General features: G+C 45.2%; 1 protein-coding gene across 2 annotated transcripts in view; it reads left to right on the forward strand.

Moving 5' to 3' along the window:
- Positions 1-24,374, forward strand: part of LOC135896254 (TBC1 domain family member 5-like) — a 144,988-nt gene that overhangs the window by 107,610 nt on the left and 13,004 nt on the right. For both annotated transcript variants that reach the window (XM_065424612.2, XM_065424611.2), the window contains exons 14-16: positions 11,443-11,552; positions 17,820-17,917; positions 18,982-19,244. In XM_065424612.2, the coding sequence (XP_065280684.2) occupies positions 11,443-11,552; positions 17,820-17,917; positions 18,982-19,244 (471 nt within the window). The remainder of the gene's footprint in view (positions 1-11,442; positions 11,553-17,819; positions 17,918-18,981; positions 19,245-24,374) is intronic.

Below are 24,374 nucleotides of genomic sequence, written 5' to 3' on the forward strand. Positions count from 1 at the left end.
ACTCAACCCTCGGATTCTATGCCAAAATATTCTGGTCAATTGTTTTGTTGCACTATTAGACCTCGTAAACAGTATCTGCAAAATATATATATATATATATATATTTTTCAGTCTCTTACAGCTATTTGAATGTTGCCGTGGTGGTCGAAACCTAGGTTGGGAAGAAAAACCCACAAAAATGCAATACTACACAGAGCGCATTAAAAAGCTGCTGTTTGCTAAAAAAGGAATTGCACTTTTCTATTTCTCCCATTGGCAGCTTTACTTTGTCTCAGAATATTCTCTTTGGTGTAGTAATATTGCAATTCTGTGCCAATTGGACAATTTTTACAAAATTGTATGAGTTTTACAGACACTATACAACTGCATTACGGGGCTGGGTAGTTAGCAGTAAATGTGCCAAAAAAGTATTGAAGTTGATGGGCAAGTAGTTTCAAAGTGGAACAGGTGCAAACATTGCAAAATGTGCAAAATGCCTCATGTTCAGGCACATATAGATTGGTGATTTGCTCCAAGGAAAAATTCATAGTTGCATTCATTTTAAAGGGTGCACAAAAGAGATTTATTTATGAAAGTTTAATTGGAAGTAATTCCTGTTTTAGGCGAGAAAAAATCTTTTATATTGAGCGTCCACCGCATCCGTGGGTGCGAGCCTTTAAGTTCTCTTCACTGTGCTGTGCACTTCTATGGGGCAACCGAAAGATGCAGTGGCTGTGCGGGTGGAAAGGTCGTACGCTGTGTTGTGTTTTCATGTTGCTGCCAACTCGGAAATAGTGTGGTTGGTTGGCACGAGGTTTCAGAAGGGCATTGAAGGCTGTAGACTAGTACTACAAGCTGCTACTTCACAGCCACGTTGTGTTGGAAAAACTGTGTGCCCAGTTTTTCCACTTCCTAGAGGTTGCACTTTTTACTGCCATTACCAACATATAGTCTTTGCCACTTGAAACACCTGTAGTTTGTACAGCCTTTTTTTTTTATTGGAATTGTTCCTATGGCAGCCAATGTCTCATTTACGTCTTCATCTGCCATTTCCGGGTCACTCAGATCAGAGTGAGCTCCATTTTCCTGAAGAGCACCTTAGAGCTTGTAGCTTTTGGCGTAATGTAGAGGCTACATCTTGCACTTCATGCACAACCTCTCCCCAGGAATGAGTCCCAGCGTAGAATAAGGTCAGCCAATGTCATGGTAATAACGCATATTTTTCACATGTACAAGGAACAGGTTAGAGCACCACTTCGACCCCGTTTAAATTGTGTACCATTTTACAAACATGGTATAGTGATAATAGCATGCAGTAGGGATGTCTTTGGTACATGTACACCACAGTTAAGGGGACGACGATCAGTTTCACTGAGATCTTGCACATTAAATACCTGCTGTTGTTTTGACTTTGTTGTCTTGTGGCAACCCATAGGGCCAAGTGAACATGCAGACAGTTGACTTCCTGAAATGCAGGAAGTGAGACATAAATGTGCAGAGAAACATCCTGCTGCCATGTTCTTAAAGTGCCCCTCATTAGGCCATGTAGAAAATGTTGGCTATACGCTGGAAGCTGTTACGTGCCCTCTAGGGAGCATTCTATCACAATAATTTTTCAATTTGGTTCATTAATAGCAGAGATAGAAATATTTCAGCAGACCAGCAAGTTGGGCTAATTGAGGGAAGTTCATCTTGTAATACAGGCAGCACTGCCCTATAAACACACGGACAACAGAAGTAGAAGTGGACTGGACGTGTGCAGTCCTGTGCATGTCTTATCCACTTCTACTTCTGTTCGTGTGTTTATTATTTTTCTAAGCTTTAATTCTTTTATGGAAGCAGCAGATTACACACATAACAGATGTTGCCTTGAATAAGTCTAAAAGTCACGTCTCACTAGAGTGACATCACAACATATACATGTACATAGCAGTGGCGTAGCCAGAAATTTCGTTCAGGGCGGGCTCACATTGCAACTCGGTCTCCTCAAGAGGAAGGTTTAGCTCTGGTGCTCGTATCTGAATACATGTAGAAAGAGAATTCATTTTTCTTGGCAACCAATGCACCAAATTTGACGAGATTTGTTGCATTTAAAAGAAAAACCTAAATTCTAGTGACTGTTAGTTTCATTTTTCATTTAGGTTGTCAATTCTTTATTAAATACTGACCATAATCTCAAATTTTCAGAAATCTAAACTATCAAGTTTAAAACTATGTAACTAAGCAATTTAAAATGATATCACAATTTTGTGAATTTCACCTAATAGTACATCTACAGCGGACAAAATTTCTATGTTGCACGTGAATCTCAAGAAATTTAACATTATGGAAATACGGCTTTCGCAGTATCCTTGTACACAACTTAACCAATTCACGTAAGATACAAATTGACACACCAAATTTGTCCGCTTTGACTGTTATAATAGATGCCGTTTACTGAACAGCGACATGTATGCTTGATGCAGAGCTATTATTTTGTAAACATCTTGCTTCTATTTTTTTCTCTTTTTCTTGAACTTTTGAGTTTTTCAAAATATTTAAACAATGTTCAGGCCCTAAATCAAAATTCCGCTTCCAACAGGCACTAGAATTTAGCTTTCTCTCTCAAATGCAACAAATTTAATTAAAATCGATCCAGGGATTATCACAGAAAAGCGTTTGTGCGTTTTACGTGTATTTGAATAGGCCGCGTCGTAGTTGGGCGCGAGCTACAGCTTCCTCTTAAACAATTTGTCTGGGGATCAAATACATGAATAATAATTGCATTGTTATTGCTAAAGATGCTGCAAACGAATTCTTGAACACTACGCACTGTCAAAACGAGTAAAATATGTATTTTTTCATAAGAGAATGTACTTGTATGTGACAAAGATTGTGCCCAAAATAAGCGATATCAATGCTTCCATGTTTTTTCCCCATTTAATAAGTAAATAAAATATCACATGAACATTAGAACTATATCAGTTCAAAACCACAATGCACTGCACGCCGCTGATGTGAAAAAATGTATAGGCCATGAAGTGATCAAGTTGAGGACAAATGTATTAATGAAACTTTGTCATTCAAGAACCGTGTTTACGTTCATGTACGTATGCAACGGCCAGTGGAAAATATCAATGATGCTGGCATCTGTTCCAGTGTATTACGCAGGAGCAGCTGTCACCGGTCGTGTATCGTGAGTAATTGCACCGAAATTATAGTCGCAACAGAAAGCACGTATAAAAAGCAGGAGTTCTGCAAAATATACAAGGGCGAGTTAAATGAAAGTGAGCCAATGCGAATATATGACAAACGGGGTACTTTATTTAAAAGTAGTCTCCATGATTGTTTAGACATTTGTCCCGTTGTCCACCGAGTCGCGTGATTCCCGTCTCATTAAATTCCTTGGGTTGCTGCTTCAAAAAGTCTGCAACTGACTCTTTCACGTCATCGTCCGACGTGAATCTGGTTCGCTTGAGCTGTTTTTTCAAATGCACCAAAAAGCGGAAGCCGCAAGGTGACAGGTCTGGGCTGCGTCGTGGATGTTGCAGCGTTTCCCACTTGAACATTGCCAGTTTTGTATAAACCGCATGAGCGACGTGGGGACGGCATTGTCGTGGATCAAGATCACCCCATTCGTCAATTTTTCATGTAGTTCATTCTTGTTTGTGACACCAGCCCATCAGGCGTTTTACAAAAACAAAACAATTTGACAGCCTCTCAAGATTTAGCAAATTCTATCAGTAATGGCCCCTGACGATAAAAAAAAAAGTAAGCTACTCCTTTCCGGCGGAAATGACAGCCTTTCCTTTCTTGGGGGTGGCGAATTCAAATGTTTCCACTGTAAGCTTTGCTGTCGTGTTTCAGGCTCATAGAAGTGAAACCATGGTTTGTCCCCGATCACAATTGGAGACAAGAAGTTGTCACTCTTATTGTGATACCGGATCAGATGAGTCAAGGCAGCGCTGAACTTCTCCATCTTCTGGCGGTAGTTCAAAATCTTGGGCAACCATTGCGCACACAAGAGCGGATAACCGAGATGTTCATGAATTATGGCATGAACCGTGACTGATGTACACACGCTGTGCCAGTTCATCAATGCTTATCCTCCGTTCTTGTCTCATCAGCCCATCAACCTTTGCAATTTTGTTAGGGGTGATTGCACGATGGCTTTGGCCCGGCCTTGGATCGTCTTTGCAATTTTCATGTCCTTTTTGAACCGTTTGCTCGAATGCTTCACAGTGGCCAATGAAATGCAATGTTCAATGTACACGGCAGCCATACGGCGGCTAATTTCTTTTTGGGAAATACCTTCAGCTGTCGGAAACCTCAAGACACCACGCTGCTCAACTTCTAGAGCGTCCATTATGTCGCTCAACCATGTTCAGCCCAGTGTATGAAAGCATTAAACAACCTCGATATTCACAGCTAGGTGTCACTTTTGTAACAGAGAGATGCCTCTGTGTCACGTGCGTGTGTTGCAGATAATGGACCGAACAATTATTGCGCAGGGTGGGTTGGCTCACTTTCATTTTACTCGCCTTCGTACATTAGAAATGCGAAGATACAATGGAATATACAAATGCGAAGATGCAGCTTGATAAAAGGCAAAAAAGTGTCACTGGAAAGAAAGTTCACTGGACGTATACACAAAACCCCACAACAAGATATTTAAATATACGTATACATCTCCAATAAATCTACGTATCTAAAAAAAGTCGCGGTATACAATGTGTCAAACAAGCCAAATAAACATGTTGCGCAATCAGAGATTCACAGAATCCTGGATCCCACCCCCATTCCATCCACTCCCCCCGATGTATCGCGCGGGACAGCAGGCAGCGCGCTTGCTCCCCGCCTTTCTCTTTTGCGCACACAAGACTAAGCCACCATCGTCGTCTTACCCATTCCAGCCCCCCATCCCCCTCCCTACACTTTCGCTCGCACATACAGCATGCGGCGTGCGGTCACGATGTTATCGCACTTGTACTTTATACGAAACACGAGGGCGACAGTGATGGCAGGAATGTGCCTGGAGTGTCCATATAATTGCTATCGCAATACTATATAATAAGACTATCCGGCAACTGAAGCGTCCCGCGGCCCATTACTGTCCGCAAAAGAACTAACAAAATCGAACTTTCACCATACGACAATTCGCTGTACCACAACGTCTCTCTCTTTTTCTTTTGTGGGGCCGGGCCACCAAAAGGAAAAAGCGCAAAGTATGTTGGCCACAATCGAATGCCTACTTTGGGCACCTAATGTAGTTACTGAAAGAATATCGAAGAAAATGTGAGACGCTTGGTCCACCGAGAACCATACGCATACTGCTCAGTATCCTACACTGGTGAGACAAGACTTTCCGGAGAGGTTGCGCTCAAGTGAATGCGGGGCAATTCGTCGAGTCCCCACAGTGATAGTGGTGAGCGACGATAGTTTCTTTTTCTCATCTGCTAGCCAGAAAGTGCCCAAAACTCTGCCAGGCAAAAATACACTCGGCCAGAGAAAAGCGAACGCGCACCGAAGTGCGCCGCGCGATGGTCGGAGCAACACGAGAAAAACGCATGCGCTCTGGCTGCACCTGGCAGCCCGTGGATAGGGTAGCAAGGACAAAAAAATTGAAGAGGCTCAATGTGTCCTCGAGAATAAAAGTAGAAGTAGAAAAAATAAATAAGAACATAGTTACCTTGGCTGACTTTAGTGTCTTGACATGGATGCTTTGGCGTAGGTGAAAAAAAATGTTGATATTTTTTTATGTGTCATGACGGCACAAGTGAACCACCACAACGCTTTATCACATCCGGCCTTGCTGCTGGCTTTGTCAACTTGCCTGCAGTGTGTTGATTTGGCTTGTCTCGTTGTATGGTCTGATGTAAGACTTTAGAAAAGTCAATGCACCTTTGGCGTCGAATATTTATAGTAACATCAAACCCTTAAAGTTCCGCAATTAAAAATCTAAAGCACAACTTTGGAAATGTCAATGCACCTTTCACATCAAAAGTTTATGAGAACTTTATACCCATAAATTTCGGAATTGATATCCATGCGCTGAATAGATTCCGCGGCCTCCACAAGATGTCATGGCGAGCCCGTTCGCCATCAAAACGCCCTTGAAACTTTGTGCTCAGTTGTGGATCCTTGCGTCATGTGACTCCAGGTGCGTGGGCGCTGCCGCGAAATCCAGCCCGAGTTCGCAAGGTTCGCGCTGCAATGCCTTTTCGAGTGTGAAAAAGACGTTCTAGAAAAAATTCAGAATGATGTCTGGCACCGGGGATTGCTTGGGTGGGCGGTGCATGGACAGCACGAAAAAATTTCGGAGGGGGCTGAAGTCCCATAAGGCCCCCCCCCCCCCCCCCCCCCCCCCCCCCCGGCTACACCCCTGGTACATAGGTACACTTGCGCATATACGTCACCTTCCTGACTGAGAGCACGGCGCCTGAAAGGAGAAGGGCACCGGGCGTTTGCTTTGAAATTTCGGCTCTTTCCGCGGCGTGTAGCAATGAAATACTTAGCAGACACGATCGTTAGCACGCATTGTATGTACTGCGCTTATCAGCTCAAAATGGCCACACCTGGTAAGGGGCCCTTTATACAAATATATACTGTGCCATCAAAGTTACGCTAGCTCAGTGAATACTGCTTGCGCAGGTGGCTTGGTGGACAGAATTTTCATTAAAAGGTGTAGTGAACAGATTCACAAATCAAGAAAAATCATAACTTTTTTTACATCTTGCCATGACTTATATACTGATGCGAAGTAAGCTGCCCACTACGAGTGCCGATCGCCAAAAGTAATCTGCCCACTACAGGCACCGATCGCCAGAGAGAAAACGATGAAGAGTGCAGTTGTGCGCCGGGTTTTTTGGGTGTTGACCATCATTAAAGAAGGCTGTTCTGTTTCGGCGAGCCCGTCTTAGTTATCTTCGTGACATTTTACAGGTGGAGGTGCGGGGTACATGCTACCATTGCCAGACCCATGTGCCGGACACTTTGGCTTCGCCAGGACGCCTGTGCGCATACGCCAGAAGTATTGCTGGCCACAGCTGTTCTCGTCTGTTCAGTGCTACGTGAGATGCCGCCCCAATTGTCAGCAGCACAAGGTTCCACCTTTGGAACCTGCTGGTCTTCTGCAACCCCTGAACCCTCCTCCAGCACAGCTTCAACAGGCTAAAATGGATCTTCTCGGTCCATTCTCTACTTCGTCGGCAGGCAACAAATAGATAGTTCTTACAATGGACTACCTAATGCGGCACACAGAAACAGAAGCTGTACCCGCGGAACCTGCGCAGCAGTCACCATGTTCTTTGTCCATGACATTATATTTTGCCACGGAGCCCCTTACGTCTCAATAACCGATCGAGGGACTGCATTTACTGCTGACTTAATCCAGGCGAACGTCACCCTGACCCACACCAATCATCGGAAAACTATGGCCTATCACCCGCAAATAGACTTATGGAGCCCCTCGTTAAAACTATCACCAGTGTGATCTCAATGTACGTTGACGTAGAGAACAAGTTATGGGACCAAATTCTACCATACCATACATGACATTCGCATGCAATACGGCTGTTCAGGAAACCACCCGATTCACACCATTTAAACAGGTTTATGTGCGCTGCATAACAACACCTTTAGATGCCATGCTCCCGGTAGACAACGAAACAAGAAGCAACAATGCTGAAGACATCATCCAGCAGGCAGAAGTAGCTCGACAGCTTGCTCGCAATGGTATCCATCTCCAGCAGAGTACTGACTCCCGCCATTACAACAGTGGCCGAAGGAACATCCAGTACGAACCCGGCAACTACGTTTGGGTGCATACACCCATCCATCGTCAGGGACTGTTGGAAAAATTGCTGCGCAGATACCTTGGCCCGCACAAGATCGTCAGGCGACTCAGCGATGTGAACTACGAGGTCGTCCCTCAGAGTACTACTATGAGCTTGAGCCAACGATCGCCACGAGCCGAGATTGTCCACGTATGGATCAAACCATACTGTGCCCGCAACGAAGTGTCCATCTGATAATTCTCACGCCCTCTGTCACCCTTTACTCCCTTGAATCAGCGAACGGGACGGTCTCTTTTCACGTGGGGAGTAATGACGCGAAGTAAGCTGCTCACTACGAATCCCAATCGCCAGAAGTCAGCTGCTCACTGCAGGCCAATCACCAGAGAGAAGACGACAAGGGGCGCAGTTGTGCGCCATGTTTTTGGGATAGTCGGCCATCATTAAAAAAGACTGTTCTGTTTTGGCGAGCCCGTCTTAGTTGTCTTTGTGACAATATTATAAACTTGAGGACAACCGTAATCAAAGACAACTTAATTTTGCTTTATAGTTCTTAATCGTCAAAAAAGCAAGTGCATCCCGTGAAGACGAAGGCATAAGATATAACTCAATAGTTCGTTTGTAAACTAAGAAGTATACCGTATTTACTCGCATAATGATCGCACTTCTTTGTAAAAAAAAAATTGACGCAAATTCAGGGGTGTGATCTTTACGCAGGTTAAATTTCCAGCGAAAGAAAAGTTTTTTTTTTTTTTTCATTCCGCGTTTGCTGCGAGATGACAACAGGTTAACAAATAGGCAGCTGCCGTTGTGTGTAGTGCGGGACACCAAAACAAAGATGGCGGCCGGCAGAGCAAGCTGAACGCGCCGAGCGATTTTTTTTTCTTCTCGTGAGTACATTACGTGCATTGAAACAGTTTTTTCCATATCAGTGATTGAATAATATTGTTAATATCGGCAAGTTTACGGCAATAACGTAGCCATGTCCACTTTGAGGGGACGGAAACAGATGGGCGCGCTTAGCTGCCAGTGACATAGAAACACATGGCGGGCACGCTGTGGAAGCTGCGGCATTTGTCTTCACTACTATCCTAATACAGCACGTTTCCGCTAAGGGTGGGCGAATATCTTAGCTGCATTACAAGTATCGGCGTATTAATAGGGTACACTTCTAACGTATCAGTGTAAGCATGGCTACTATCATTTCGGCTCGCGATTTGTTACGTGCCCACGAGTGCAGACGAGAAGAATCGAAAGGCGCCTTTTTTGTTGTTGTTGACCGCGACCATTGTAAGGCCTACACATAATAAAGGCAAGTTTGGTTGTAGCTTTTTCTCTCTCTCTCTCTCTCTCTCTCTCTCTTTGTCATGGAAGTGCGGAAAGTGACGAAAGGAATGAAATGGGGCATCTGCTTAAGAATGTTTGGTGCGTGCAGACTGCCTGGTTTGTCATGAAGAGTCGTTCGCGTAGCATTCGACAGATTGTACGCGCAATCATTATTAGCTAGACTTGGCACACGACATATTACTGCAGCAAGTTAGGGGTGCAATCATTACACAGGAAATAAAGAAATATCAAATTTGATGACGAAATTCAGGGGTGCGATCATTACGCGAGTGCGATCATAAGGCAAGTAAATATGGCAAGTCCTTTAACCTTCCTTATACTAACCTTCCAAGGTACAAGCTTCAGATGCAGAAGCATTCGCACGTCCACTACAACGTCTGTCTTCCATCATGTCGGCCACACTAGAAGAAGCAATACTGTCGTCTCCTTGCCTCCGTTGCAAACTACAACCTTCTTTAAACCTATACAGTCAGAGTAAACCCCCATGTGCTCTCTCGCCATCCACGTTGCATGCAACACAGTCAGCTCAGTAATTGTCAGGCAGCACCTTCTTTTTAGATAGTTATCGCTTCCACGTTTAGTTGTACAGACTTGCCTTTTGTCAGTAAGAGGACAGGCACTCCCTGTAAAATATGACAAGACAACAGTACACTCTCAATTCGCAATGCTTACGTTACGTGCTGTCAAGAGATCCGAGAGATTACCCACGAATTCAGCGCGCTACCAAAGTTTGCCTCTGCCGAAGAAAGAAGCAGTCAGCTCTGATGCACTAACGGCACGAGAGGCGGCTCCACAGAAAATCGGAGAATGCGTGTCGAAACGTGAAAACACAAAGCAGCATACAATTTTGCCACCTGCACAGTCGCTGCATACCTCTGTATCCCTAGAGAAGAAAAGGAATAAGAAAGTGCAATTCCTATTCTGGCAACCAGCAGCTCTTTAAGGTGCTCTGGGTCGTATTTTATTTCCGCGGGTATTTTTCTTGTGATATAGAGACACTCCAGGCGCATTTCTGTCGTCACTGTGAGGTTCTGTATGAAGTCCAAGGGCGAGTAGAACGGTGCAAGGGTGAGTTGGTGATCACGGCTCAGTCTCGGGCACGCAAGGGAGGGAACTGGGGAGGAAGTTCGCAATATTTCGTCGCGCGAGGCTCTGTGGGGAGGGTAGGCACGGGGGACACATTCTACTCCGGGTGGCCTGGGTGGCCGCGCACTCCCGCTTGGGCCGCTGTATCTTGAAAGCCATCTGCAATGGCAACGCAGTTCGCCTTGCACTGTGTTTCCACTGCTTAGTTCGTGTTGATGTTAGATGCAGCACAAAGGTGAATTCCCTCACTGCAGCTACCACGCTTCCTCGCTCCAGTATTTTTACAGCGTGTTTCCATGGCCATGGAGTGAAATGTGTTCATCCTTGCTTGTGCACGCATGACACGATGCTTGTTAATTTAGTTAGTATGCCTATATTTACAAGTTTATACCGCCGATAAAACTGCTACCCTTACTTTGTATAGGTGTGCACTAATTTGCTATCATAATTGATGCTTCGCCTTTCGGGCGAAACTGTTATTTTCTTCACAACCTAGGCTTCGCCCACCATGGCATTATTCAGATTGCTCTAAGAGACAGAAATTTTTTTTGCAAAAATAGTCCATGAGGTCATATATTGCACTAAAATTATTGACCACAATTTTTTTGGAATAAATTTGGATAATGAATAATAAGTTCTTTGATTTTACGTGCCGAAACCACCATATAATTATAATCCAAGGAAAGCATGAAGAAGGCGGGAGATAAACATTCAAGACGATGAGCAAAACGAGAACAAGGTAAAAGCAGGAGCCAACATTTTGACAAGTGGACTTGTCCTCTTCAAGACCTTCAAGAAGACGAGTCTACTTTTCGAAACGTTGGCCCCTATTTTCACCTTGTTCTGGTTTTGCTCATCATATAAGGCGTATTATAAGGCGTACACTAGTGGGTGACTATGGATTATTTTTAACCACCTGTGGTTCTTCAATGTGCACCCAGTGCACTTGTGTTTTTACATTTTGCCCCCATTGAAATGCAACCACGGCAGCTGGGAGTTGATCCCGCGCTTTTGGGCTTAGCAGCACAATGGCAAGGCCACTATGCCACCATGGTGGGTGCAATCAAAGTGGAGAGGGTCGAGCCCAATGCCTGGGACATTTGGTTTGGAATGACCTAAATGTGAGTGAGCGTGTAAGGTGTGCTTGCTGCTGAATTCATACATGCAGGAGGAATGGCACTGTCCTTTGAATGACTGCTTCCAAGTACATTGTTGGAATGTCACATGCAAGCCACAAAACCTATCTCATGCCTTTCAGAAATATTTGAAGCCAGGTGAACAAGAATTTGAGGTGTACAGTCCCAGCTTGGTCACAAAAATATCTGGGAAAAGCCTGCTGGCAGTTGATGCCCCAAGGTCTATTGGCAGGTGAGATAAGCAACTGCAACTTTATGTGTAATCTGAACTTTTAAGCATTGTGAGCTTATATACTTCGCTTCAACAAAGGATCTGATAACTGCCAAATTTACTTCATCACAACTTGATTCTGCTGCAGACTTTAGTGTATAACAGGATTCTTTTGTCTACAGTTTTTCATTCTGGAGCCGGGGGTTGCTGAAATGCTGTCATTCGATAGTAATTGTAATTGCATGCTGCCAAAAAAGTGGCAATTGCACCCGCTCTGCATGCATTGTAGTTGAGATTTTCAGTCTTTCATTCATCTATGTCAAGTTTCACTAATCCTATGGTATGCACAGTCGTAATATACAGAGTATGACAAATCACTGTCAAGCTTGCTGGTACACAAAACATAATTGATTGAGTACTGACATAATATTTTCTACTAGGGTATTCGTTTTCACATTAACTTGGAGTCCTGGACCTCTGAAGACTAGAAAAAAAAAATCTCAGTGCCCTTCCACTCTGTGAAGAATGATGACCAACGAAGCTGTGTATGTGGGCCCCTTAATGGCGAACTGCACTTCTACCACAGGTCGGCCCGGCATTGCACTATCTTCGGGATTGGCCCAAGTATGGGGAGGGCTTAACGCTTGCTTCACCTCTGCTACGGGTCGGCCCGGCATTGCACTCTCTTCGGGATTGGCCCACGTTTGGGGAGTGCTTAACGCCTGCTTCAGCTCCGCCGCGGGTTGGGCTGGTATAGCACAATCTTCGGGATCGGGGGCAGTGCTTAACACCTGCTTCACCTCCACTGCAGGTTGACCCGGCATTGCACCATCTTCGGGATTGGCCCACGTATGGGGAGTTTTTGCTTACGGCGACACGAAAATTTCCTTGGACGGTAGATGTATACAGCTTCGCTTTGAAGGTACTATCAAGCCTCAGAGTGGCCTAAATAATTTACTTGAGCAACTTTTCTACGCACATTTTCAGTTTCTTTTCCCAGAAGGTGCATGTGTCATGACATCATGATGCAGAGGAGGAGGAGGAGGAGGATGGAACTTTATTATTACAGAAATCGTTGTGCGGTTTATTCCTGGGTGGTTCCCTCTGACAGGACTCCACTGGCGATCACGGCTCGCCAAGCCTGGTCGAGGGTTGCCAGTTGGCTTCCCAGGTCCAGTTCAGAGAGTCTTGCCTCCCAAGACCACGTAATTAATGTGTGCGCTGTGACATTTGGCGAAATTGGGACGCCCGGACGGTTGGTGAATTCGTGTGTTATGTGCGTGAGTGTTGCTGTGTGGTTGCTACACCAGGGACCTGTCCGGGACTTATATCTGTCTGGGGAGATTGCATGCAGACGAGACAAGTGTGGGTATGTGTTCGTTTGCAGGCAGCACCAGTCCCTTGCCTGGAGTTTATTGAGAGCTTTGTGTGGGGGAGTGTATTGTCTTCTTTCGAGACGTTGGTCTTGCAGTATTTGTTGACTTGTGGTTAATAACTCGTGGGTTGCTCGTCGATCTGTCGGGGGCTGAAGAATGGTGTGGTCTGCCATTTGGCTAATGAGACCTCGAGCTGCGCAATACGCCTCTTCGTTGCCCCGCAGGCCTTCGTGCCCAGGGCGCCAGACGATACCGTGGGTCCGTTCTAGTGAGCGGCCCAGGATTCGAATGGCTTGTCTAGGGAGTGTAGGGAGTGTAGGGGCCATCGCGAAGTGCGAGAGCAATTGCTGCTGCTTTTGCTGCTGCGCTGCGTATGGCGCAGATGGAGGCAGAGGCTACCAGGTTCCCCTGATTGATGACGAGGATTGTGTATTTAGGCCCACAACGTGGCGACGAGGGATATGGGCTACCGTCCGTGTAGTATGTATCTGGGTCTCTGAAACAGCGTTTGTGCAACATGCAGGCACACGCAGCTCTCCTCTCTTGATTGCGTGTGGGGTGCGTGTTCTTGGGGATAGAATCTACTACAATGTTCTCTCTAATGTGGTTAGGCAGGAGTAGTGTTTCTTCTTTGCAGTATTGGGGTATCAGTGGGTACCCTAGCTGTTGAAGAAGGTGCCTTCCCTGTTGTGTCTTGTTGAGGCGCTCTCTCTGCGCTATGAGCATGGCACTTGCCAGGTCCCTAAAGGTGTTGTATACCCCTAGCGCTAGTAATTTCTTTGTACTTGTGCTTGACGGTAGCTGTTAGGCCATTTTGTACGCCGGTCTTATAAGAATGTCCGTGCGCTCGGTCTCGCTTTTGCGCTTGACACAGGAGTGCGTACGTGACACGGCTGATGACGAGGGCTTGTACCAGTCATAAGGTTTCGTCCTCTGTGAAACCATCCTTGCTGCGCGCTACTGGGGCGATGAGTGATGCGATGCTTCTTATAATGTGATTTCATTTCTCCGAGGCTACCTTTATGCCGTAGTTCTCCTGGACTTGCATACATAGTAAACGTGTTATCGGGACGCGCTTTATACGTTTCTCGGCAATCTCGAGATGTATTAGCGGGGCTCGATGTTTCTTAGCTTGCTTGGGCCGGACTTGAAGGTACTTCGACTTGTGTGGGGCACATCTCATTCCTGCTGTGGTTAGGTATTACTCGATGTGTCCGATAGCTGTGAGTAATGTGTTTTCTCTGTCGTCGCATGAACCCTTGTTTGCCCATAGGGTGATATCATCGGCATAGAAGGCACATCCGAGTTTTGGGATATTTTCTAGTTGTAATGCAAGTTTTCTAAGTCCGATGTTGCTTGTTGCACCTTGTCCGTCGTGCATGTTGTTCTTTTAGTCCACGTCTTCGTAGCGCTCTTTTCATCAATTTGAAGAGGAAAGGAGATATTGATCCTTGAAGAGTACCCTTCTGCGGTAGATCATATATGTCTGATTGTATGCCTGCTATGCCGATGCGGGCTTTGCGGTGACTGAGAAAAGCCATGGTATACTGATGTACTCGCTCTTCACATCCTATGGCAGCGAGACCATCTAGGATGGTTTCGTGTGCTATATTATCAAGTTTCCACATTGAGGGCTAGGAGTCTGTTGTTGTTGCTGCCCGGTTGTGGGTTGAGGACTTCTTCCTTGAGGAGGAGGAAGACATCCTGTGCTGGCATGCCTTTCTGGAATCCGTACATGCAATTGGGGTGTATTCCATGTTTCTCCATGTGTTGTTCTATTCAAGTGAGTACAATTCATTCAAAAAGTTTGCCCAGGCAAGACGTGAGCGAGATCAGTCGTAATTGATCGAGCCTGCGCAGTTTCCCCGGTTTGGGTATAAGGACTATGTCTACGACTTCATTTGAGCGGTAGTCCACTCCTCAGGTAATGTTCCGCCCGGTGTCCATATTTCTTCATTCAGCTGCTGTGTAAGGGCTCGGAGGGTTTCATCTCTTAGGTTTCTCAAGATGGTGTTGGTGAATCCGTCGGGGCCCTGTGCCATGTTTTTCTTGAAGCTCTGTGCTGCCACGTATACCTCCGCGTACGTGATGGATGCATCAAGTCTCTCGTTCAGAGGTCCCATATATTGAGGGTATGGTGCTGGATTCCCAGTCTGGATTCCCGTGTATGTTTGCTGGAGTTCCTGTATGAGTTCATCCTGGATTATCAGATATTTGCCAACAAGTTTTTGTAGGGTTGTGTTTGTTTCTGTTTTGGTACTTGAAAGATTGATGATGCTGCGGAGTATGTTCGTCTTTTTGGGGCTTAGCGTGCCTTTAAGCAAATCACAGAATGTACGCCAATTGTCCCTCTGTACCGTCAGGGCATAATTGCTGGCCTGTTTAGTGACGTTTGAAATTCGAAATCTAAGTTTGCGATTTAACTTCTGTTTGCGCCACCTTTTTGTGAAGCCTCTGCATGTTTCCCATAAGCGTATTAGATGGTTGTCGATTGCCGGCGTGTCGGTATCGATTTGGTGCACTTTAGTATTGGTGTCATATAGTTCTTTGATGCGTTGGGTCCTCTCCTTGATCGTGGTTAAGCGGCCTTGATGTTCCGGGAAGGGCGGACTTGTATCAAAGTCGGACTGTTGCCTCTCCCAAAACTTAGGCCAATTTGTAATTTTGGCCTTCCCTAGGGGTGGCGTAGTTTGGCCGAGGCACTGGTGATTTCGATAATGTAGTGATCACTACCCAGCTATTCGTCTAGAGCCCTCCAGCTTGTTTCCACAGTATCGTTGGTGATGGTGAGATAAGGGGTTGTGTCCCTGCTGACGCTGTTTCCCGTTTGAGTAGGCGTACCTGGTACAGTAATTAGTGTGTATTCATGGCGCTCTATGGCTTCTAAGAGCTTGGTGCCCTTGTTGTCTGCTTTTGAGTAGCCCCACGATTGAAATCCCCGGTTATAATTAGGCGATCGTAGTGTTCCAGCATTCCCTGTAGATTCCCGAATAATGACGCGAAGTTAGCCTTTCAGTCGCGGGGGGACTTTATACGTTGCATACGACTTGTTTTGATCTCTCCTTTTTGACAGGGCATATCGTGATAAGATGTGGGATTTTCTCACCAGAGAGTACTGTCAGGGTTGTTGCCAAATCTAACTCTAAATCCATATTCCATGTACGACTCCCCTGATGGTGCCTTCTCCTTGGGCGGTGTATGCACGCACTGCGTGACTTCTGCCACTAAGTGTTAAGGTGTGGATGTGTCGTGCTTTTTTGGCGACTGCTTCGTACTGGGTCGATAGGATAGCTATGTTGGATCCCGGGTTGATTCTCAGAGGGAATTTGTCATCCGTGAACTCGTTCTGGCACGCGTCGATGATCGCTCGTGTGAGTGTATGAGTGAGTACGTTTCTTAATGGAAGTCCTTGATTTGGACGAATGATTATTTTGTAGTCATTTTTCGGAAGCGGTGGAGGTCTAGCTACTCTCCGCGTTGTTGATGATGTCTTAGTGGTGGTTACGGGGTTTTGGGGCTTTACACTATCGTGTCACCTCTCCAAGGCTTCTAGCTTGCATTGCTTTTGTGTCTGTACTGATTGCCAGTTAATATCTTCTCTCACAGTGTTATGGTACAGAGTTTCTTCGCTCACCGGTTCAGTAGTCTGGTCCATGCGTTCTTCGGATACTCCGGAAGTTGTATAGAGGGGGTCAGTGATTGTAGTCACTTTGTTCACCATGGTTAAGCCAAGTGCCATCGCGGGAATCCCCGTCGGCGAGGCGAGCGGCTGCTGTTGCTGGTTAGGGTTAGCGGCTCACCCGTGGTGACGAAACTTTCAAGAATCTTCCCAGGGTTCTTGGTGGTCAGATTTCCACGGAGGTGGTGTCAATGCTATCCTTATAACATTAAGAGGCTGGTGAAAGCTTTTCCGGGCGTTCTAAGATTTTGGCATTTGCTCCAGCTTGCTCAATTCTATGCTATGCTGCTGCATTAGGCCTCACAAGTCATGTTTCATTGCACATTTGTGGAACACATTCTTGTGCCATATTTCTGTGTGGTAAGCTTCCAAAAGTAAAAAAAATAAATGATTTGCGGCACCACTTTTCTCAAGTAGAAAGATAACAATGAGTGGCATTATGTAAGACCCCCTTTGGGACTGCTATCTCTAAACCTCATGTGGCATCTTGTACCCATCTGCTAGCAGGCAAGTTCAATATCATGTAATGAGCTGCAGTGTGGAGGAATGCATTCATGCCCACTAGAATGAAATTTGAGAGGTAGAGTCTCCAGTGGCATCCAGAAATCTGTCAGACCTCATGTGCACATTTCGGAGAGATAACATTTTCTAGGACACTTGTTCAGTGCCTCCTTGTCCACCTTGATTTTGAGCAATGGCAGCCTGTTGAGCTGACTTAATGCAGCAATGTATAGTTAGTAGGCCATACTAGTATGGTAAACACCACCCGAGCCTCACACACCATTTGTCTAGGTTGCTGGACATGCTGGAATGTACTATAGTAGGCTTGTTACGGCCCATGTTTATTTTGGGGGCATTAATCATGCGAATGGTAATGTAGGGGCTCACAAGTTATGATGCATTGGTGTATCATGTCTTTCATATTACATATCTGAGTCAATTACGCTCCACTAGAAAACAAGCCAAATGCTGGATGGAACAAGACACCAAATAAAATGCACAATTTAATTGTGGCTTGATTCTACTCAAGATATAAAGTGATATATACTTTTTTCTACAGTTTCTCATTTCCAATGCTCCAGGATACTGTCAGTTGAAAGTAGTTGCTGTCGTATCATGCCAAACTGCCACTCTTCCGGTGTCATTGATGGCGTCTGATGCTGCCTTATGTTGCCGTTAGCTTGGCAATAGATCATACTGACATTCTGTGCATCCTGCTTGCCTTTCTTTCAGGCCTGTAGGTCGGCCCAATACCTTGGGGATTCAGGCATCGAGCTCAAGAGCCAGCAGTGAACCAACGACCTTGGAGTCCGGCTCTGAAGTTTCTGATGGTGAGAATGACATGAAAGAGAACTAGAAACTTGCATCACTGCAATGGCAATCTGTTTTTCATTGCTATTTCAAGCGGTTTGGAAATTCGGAGGTGAAATGTGTAGTGCACTGTACGCCATTAGGTTCACTTTGAGGATCATGCTCAGGCAATTCAGTGTTTCTGATGAAATATGCAGTTGCTGTATGGTGCTGTTAACTTGGCAATAGATCATGCTCTACAGCAGTGTGTCAGAACGGAAACAAAATGACATTTTTAACTGGAACGAAAAGGTAACCAAAACATTATTTATTATTTTGCTTTGGAGTGAAACCAAAATATTTTTCATCAGTTTTCGGTTCAATGGAAAAGTCAGCAATCCGAAACAACCGACATCAGGCAATGTCAGCATTAGTGCATATCTCAGGTAGGGATAGTGCGAGTGATAGCCGGTCAAGCACTCCATTAATCTAAGCTTGCCACTCGGTGCACTAGCAGATCGGCATCGTAGCAAAATCCAGGACTTGCATGCTGAAGAGCTTGTCCTTTCGTTTTCCACGGGTACAACGCTTTATTACCAAAGTTTTATCGTTCATTTTAGTTTTATCGGAACAGAGGTCTGGCATTTTGATGAGTACACTTGGTGACGTGCTGCTTCAGGGGTTATGCTCATTGCCTTGACTTTAAATTAATGAAAACAATAAACACTGTTCTTATCGTTACTTTGCTTTGGAAATTTTTGCACGCAAACATAAACCGTTGTGAACCATTATGGATCATCTTTTTATTCGTTCTGGAACAGAACTTTTTTCAGTGGGACAAAACCAAAACGAAAAACATTTCGTTCTGACACCCTGCTCTACAGTGCTGCTAGATTGGTTCATTTGACAGAGTGTGCTCAAATCTCTATTGCTCATGGTATCCCACTCAGAAGACAAATTACTCTGTTTAGAGGAAAACAGCATGCAAAACCCATTTGCCCAGCTCGGTGTTAAGCTCCTAGACAACCTTGGCCTGCTTGCACAGGCAAACAGCAGGCAGCCTTTTGATAAGCAGTCAAGCCATTTAGTCGGCAAATCATTGCAGAAGAGAGTGCGGCTTCAAGAGGCAAGGGGCGTGTGGCACCACTGCGATCCCAGCCTAAGCACAACCAGGTGTGGTCATTCCGGGGCATCAAGAAGAACCCCATCACCCAGAGCCTAAGCCTGTTAGCCAGCAGTGGCAGCGAGGGTGACCAGCATGAAAAGGAGATGGTCCAGCTGAATTCCACTGTTGGCATGCGCCATGGCAGCATAGAAGGGAGTGAGGTGCCACCGTGGCAGAGGCACAACTCTGTAGCAGATACTCAAGTGAGTCACATTCTTTGTTTTGCTGTATATTAATTGGTGGTATTTCCTAGAAGAGCTGTACTTGAACTGTACAACATTTCTTGTAGCATTAGCAGTAGTGTCAGCTTTTAAAAACTGTTTCTTGAATATACTTTAAAATTTTGATAGAATTTTGCATGTTCACGAACTTCTGTTGCATCAGAAGACAAATTTTTAGAGGGGACCAGGCAGTGTCTTGCGTGCTTGATCTCTGCAGATATCTCAAATCCATTAAACTGCCTAGTAGATGAATAATGATTACAGCAGGGGCTCTCAAGCATGTTGGTCCCAGGGAACTCTACTAAGCTCCATGAAGTGTGAAGGAATACTCCCCCTAAAGGCACAACACGTTTGGAGCCAACAGTGGTAGTGGACAGGCAAGTGTAGAGGCTAGGTGTAGCGCACTACACATTTGAGGCCAATGGTGGTGGTGGGCAGGCTATTTTGATGGTGACATGCAACCTACGTGGTGCATACTGGGTGCAATTGTCATGAGCCAAGACAAGACAGCACTGGAATCAAGGCATGCTGATAAAGAATGGCGGTTTTCAGTGCATATTGCACGGCGACACTTATAACATGTCATCACAAAAGGTCTTAGAATTAGTGATGACTCTACTTTCAGGGTGTCTACCAACCGTGAAAACCGGGAATTCTCAGTTATTTCAAGTAGTCTAGAAATATTCAGGGAAAACTCAGGGAATTTGTGCTTCTATTAGGGAAATTTAGCTGTAACTTTAGTGAAAGGGAACGAAACTCATGGTAATGCTGGCTCGAGTAACAGAGAGGAATCGCCATGAATCGTGTTTGACGCTATATTGTTGGCTGGAGGAGTTGCCAGTGTACTATCAACGGCCGACTTTCCGGACGCCCGATAATCTGAACGGCTTCGCGGCACCACCACGTACCCCATAAGGTCAATGTATAAGAATGTCTCTGAAAATGTATCTATAATTTCGGACGCAAGAACCCTTCACCATCCGATTTTCTGGACTTTTTGCCATGACCGCCGGTCCAAAATGGCATTAATCAAAGCCACCACTGCTGCCGTTTTGATTACCTCGCCGCCTCGAACCAGCGCTCTCACAAAGCAGATCCGCTGGCAGCTGTAGCCACCACTGCGGCAACGCTAGGCCTAGCTGCTTCGACGTTCGTTATTAAGCTTCTTTCCGTTGCGTGCCGTGTTTTTCATTGAAAGAATTCGCCGCTGTCAGCAATAGCACTGACTCCGCCTTTGTGGTCCTTGCGATTGACTTCGAAGCTCGGAAAGCATTCCGGCGTTCGTGTTGTCCACTTCTCTACTCTTGTGTCCTGTCTGCACGCCTCACTTCTTTTTTGCATAATGAATCCTTTTCCAACTAGCTCAGCTTTCTGTCGTTCTAAGCATAATGCTTTGCATAATGCCGGTTTTTGAAAGTCAGCTTCGCCTCAATACAGCAGTGTCACGCTGTGAAGCATACGCGAAAGTATTGCGGTGAAGCATAACAAGTGTGGGAAGGGTCAATTGTCACGGGACACAAGATTTTTTAGTATTTATGACGTGCAGTTATAGATGCAGAGGCCTCGGTCTCGAAAGTTTTCAGTTTTCTACACCTATCTTGACCCCCTTGTCTTGACGCATGATATGCCTTCTGAAGGAAATTTGCGTTATTTAGACCTTTCCATGCACCTCAGCAATAGCCATGTGTGCTGGTGACACGAGCCAAGATGCCAGAATCCCCTCATGCCTTTCACTTCTGCACATTCCATGCTTGTCAAGCGTGGCATTGCAAAGTTATGTTTTCAAAATGCTCTAGTAAAATCGTGCCATCATTTGATGTAAGACAGTTATCAAAATCAGGTGGTGCACTTCCAGGCAGCAGGCTGCCCAACCAATCTTCTCATTGCTGTATCAGAGAACCTGTTAAGAGATATCATAAATTTAGGCTGCAGCGAAGCCACTGAAAGGCACAAGGGAAAAAAAAGAAAGGCTACGGTTGTCCCTTATCTGCATTGCATTTCACCTAACCTCAAAAGAGTGGGTTCTCGTGCCAATGTGAATGTTGTTTTCCCCGCACCCGATAAACTCTCAAAATTCTGCCACATTGTAAACTCCAGCAACGCAAGGAAGGAGGGTTGTGCCAAGAAGCACCAAGAACGTTTTGTACCGTGTAGCAGCAATGTTGTGTACAGGTTTCCCGTATCTTGTCGCAAGCACTACACAGGGCAAACTGGTCGATGCCTTAACGACCAGCTACGGGAACATAACAACAACGTGAACAACACTGCATCCGGTCATCTCAGAATTCATTGCAGAGACTGCACACAAAAAAGAAAAAAGAATAAGAAAGCGCCGTGTCATCCCATTTTCAGTCAGTGCAGCATGTTGTCAGATAATCTCACAAAAATCACTAGCGAGATTATTGAAGCCCATGAAATCCACAAATTGAAAGATAAATGCGTAAGCACTGCCTCAATAGCTCTGTAAGAAAAAGAACTGCGCGTTCTTGAAGATCAATAGGAAACACGTGCAGAGCTGTTCATGTGTCACTGTAGCCCTGTGCTCAGGTGCTGACATTCTTGCCAATTTTGTTTGTTTTTCATTTGAGATTGGTTGCCACCGTATTTAAGCAGTGAAAATCACCTCAATAAAACTAGTTGTAGGTCAATGCTGTGTATGTGCACTCATCTCATCCTTGTCCTTTGCGCTGTTGAAAAAGAATGTCACACCAACTTGCCCAAGCTTCTACAGTCTTCGCGAATAAAACGCTACTCCGTACTATTCAAATTGGATTAAGTCATTTTTTTATTTTTGTAACATGCTTGATAGAGAGTGGCAGCATCTGGCGACATGATGTCAGGCCATCTTGACATAAAAAAAGTTCTGGGTCACTCAAGGAATTTCGCAAAGGCACTCAGGGAAAACCTGAAAAGCTGAAAACTCAGGGGGGCGCGACATCACTGCCGACACGAGCTTACCTCATCTTTTTGCACAGGTGCTTTTCGAAGCCCTACTGATTCCGTGGCCCGGTGACGGTTTCTTCGATGTGGCTGGGAACCTGCCACCGCCTTCAATTTCTATGTGGCAAACGGACGCGTGCTTCGCCAGACAATCATCGCCTTTCTCGAATAACAACGAACAGCCGCCCACTTTGGTTACATTCATTCATCTGGCCTGGCAACTGTCTATGTCAACTGATACAAGGGGGGTGGAGGCACTACTTAAGCTGTGCTTCGGCGGACTGCTACTGGGGCGTGACATCGCTGTCGACATGAGCTTACCTCGTCTTTTTGCACAGGCGCTTTTCGGAGCTCTATTGATTCCGTGGCCCGGCAGTGGTTTCTTCGATGTGGCTGGGAACCTGCCACCGCCTTCAGTTTCTACGTGGCAAACGGACGCATGCTTTGCCGCACAATCATCGCCTTTCCCGGATATAAACGAACAGCCGCCTACTTTGGATACATTCATTCATCTGGCCTGGCAACCGCCGATGTCAACTAATATAAGGGGGGCGAAGGCATTACTTAAGCTTTGCTTCGACGGACTGCTGCCGGGGTGCTACAACGCTGTCAACATGAGCTTACCTAGTCTTTTTGCACAGGTTAGTTACCGAACCCCTGCATCTTATTACCGGTGTTCTGACCAATGTGTGATTGCGGTGTTGTGCCCTGACAGTCGATCTATTGGAATACGTGAGAAAATGTATCAGTTTACGTGCTTTTGCCTACCGTGCTTTCTCTGGATTACGTTTACTTCTCTTCAGGGATGTCGAATTAAACCCTGGCCCTGATCTAGATGCTGGTAATACTGAAGGAAGTGCTAGTATTGAAGGCATTTATGCTATTGTTCGCAGGCTTGAGCAAGGGCAGACTCATTTTTTCTCTGAGCTTGTAGATGTCAAGACAGAACCGTCTGCTTTCGCTCTTTTGCTACAAGAACTACAGAACACAGTCACTGTTCTTCAAGGTGACCTACTTTCAGCCAAAGAAGAGTCCTCAGAAAATCTGTGAAAAATGGTTGAAATTGAAACGTCCCTTGAGGATACAAACAACAGGTCGCGCAGAAATAACTTGATAGTTTTTGGCCTATCTGATTGCGAAAATGAAAGTTGGAGAGACTCTAAGAAAAAAGCCATCGCGTTTTTTGAAACATCACATTTTTTTTGGAGCTCAAACAGACTATCACAACAGAAGATATTGAACAATGCTCATAGGCTGGGAACGTCTTTTGAGGGAAATAATCCGCCAATTATTATCAGTTTCTGTAGATTTAAAGTTAAAGAACAACTTTTGTTGTGCGGATCCAAGTGGAAAGATAAGGAATACGCAATTCGAGAGGATTTCAGTCCTGCTATCAGATATGCATGGTCAAAACTGGTTGAATATGCTTTAGCCACAAACCTCTCATTTAAGCTACGTTTCAATAAACTGCACATGGGCAACAAAATCTTTGGCTATGATAGCGGAAAAAAGCTGGTAACCGAAATAATAAGATAGCTAAAGGTCAAGCATTGTGCAGAACCTAAAACCTTGCGTACTGGCACGAAAAATAACACTTCTTGTTACCTTACACTTAATCTTTTGTTAGTTAACTGCCGAAGCTTGAAAAATAAGGTAGATGAGTTTGCAGCTTTACTTTCCACTGTCCAACCGCACATAGTGATCAGAATTGAATCCTGGCTTCATGAATCCATCGGCAATAACGAGGTATTTCCGTGTGGTTATGATTTTCACCCATGTGACAGAAGCACTCATGGTGGTGGCGTTTTTCTTCTCATTAGTGAGTGTCTTCAGAGTACTGAACTCCCTACTTCTTTAAGTCATTCTGAATCCATATGGTGCAGGGTTAGAATGAGCAATGGCGATTCCCTCGCTGTTGGGTCTTTTTGCCGGTCTCCTAGTTCTTGTAATACGGAATCATTTACTGAGCTATCATACTTTTTAACTACCGTATAATGCAGAATATAGGTCGAGGTGGAATATAGGTCGACCCCCTTACATTGAAGCAAAGAAGTCAACTTAAAAATTATAAGGCACGAAACTTCGTTTTATTTAGCGGTGCCGCCTGACTCGTCACCTGCTCATTCATTTGAGCTGTCTGAACTCTCGTCCGAAGACGACTGCTTTTCACTG

Source organism: Dermacentor albipictus, chromosome 4 (genome assembly GCF_038994185.2).
Source record: "Dermacentor albipictus isolate Rhodes 1998 colony chromosome 4, USDA_Dalb.pri_finalv2, whole genome shotgun sequence".
NCBI lineage: Eukaryota > Metazoa > Arthropoda > Arachnida > Ixodida > Ixodidae > Dermacentor > Dermacentor albipictus.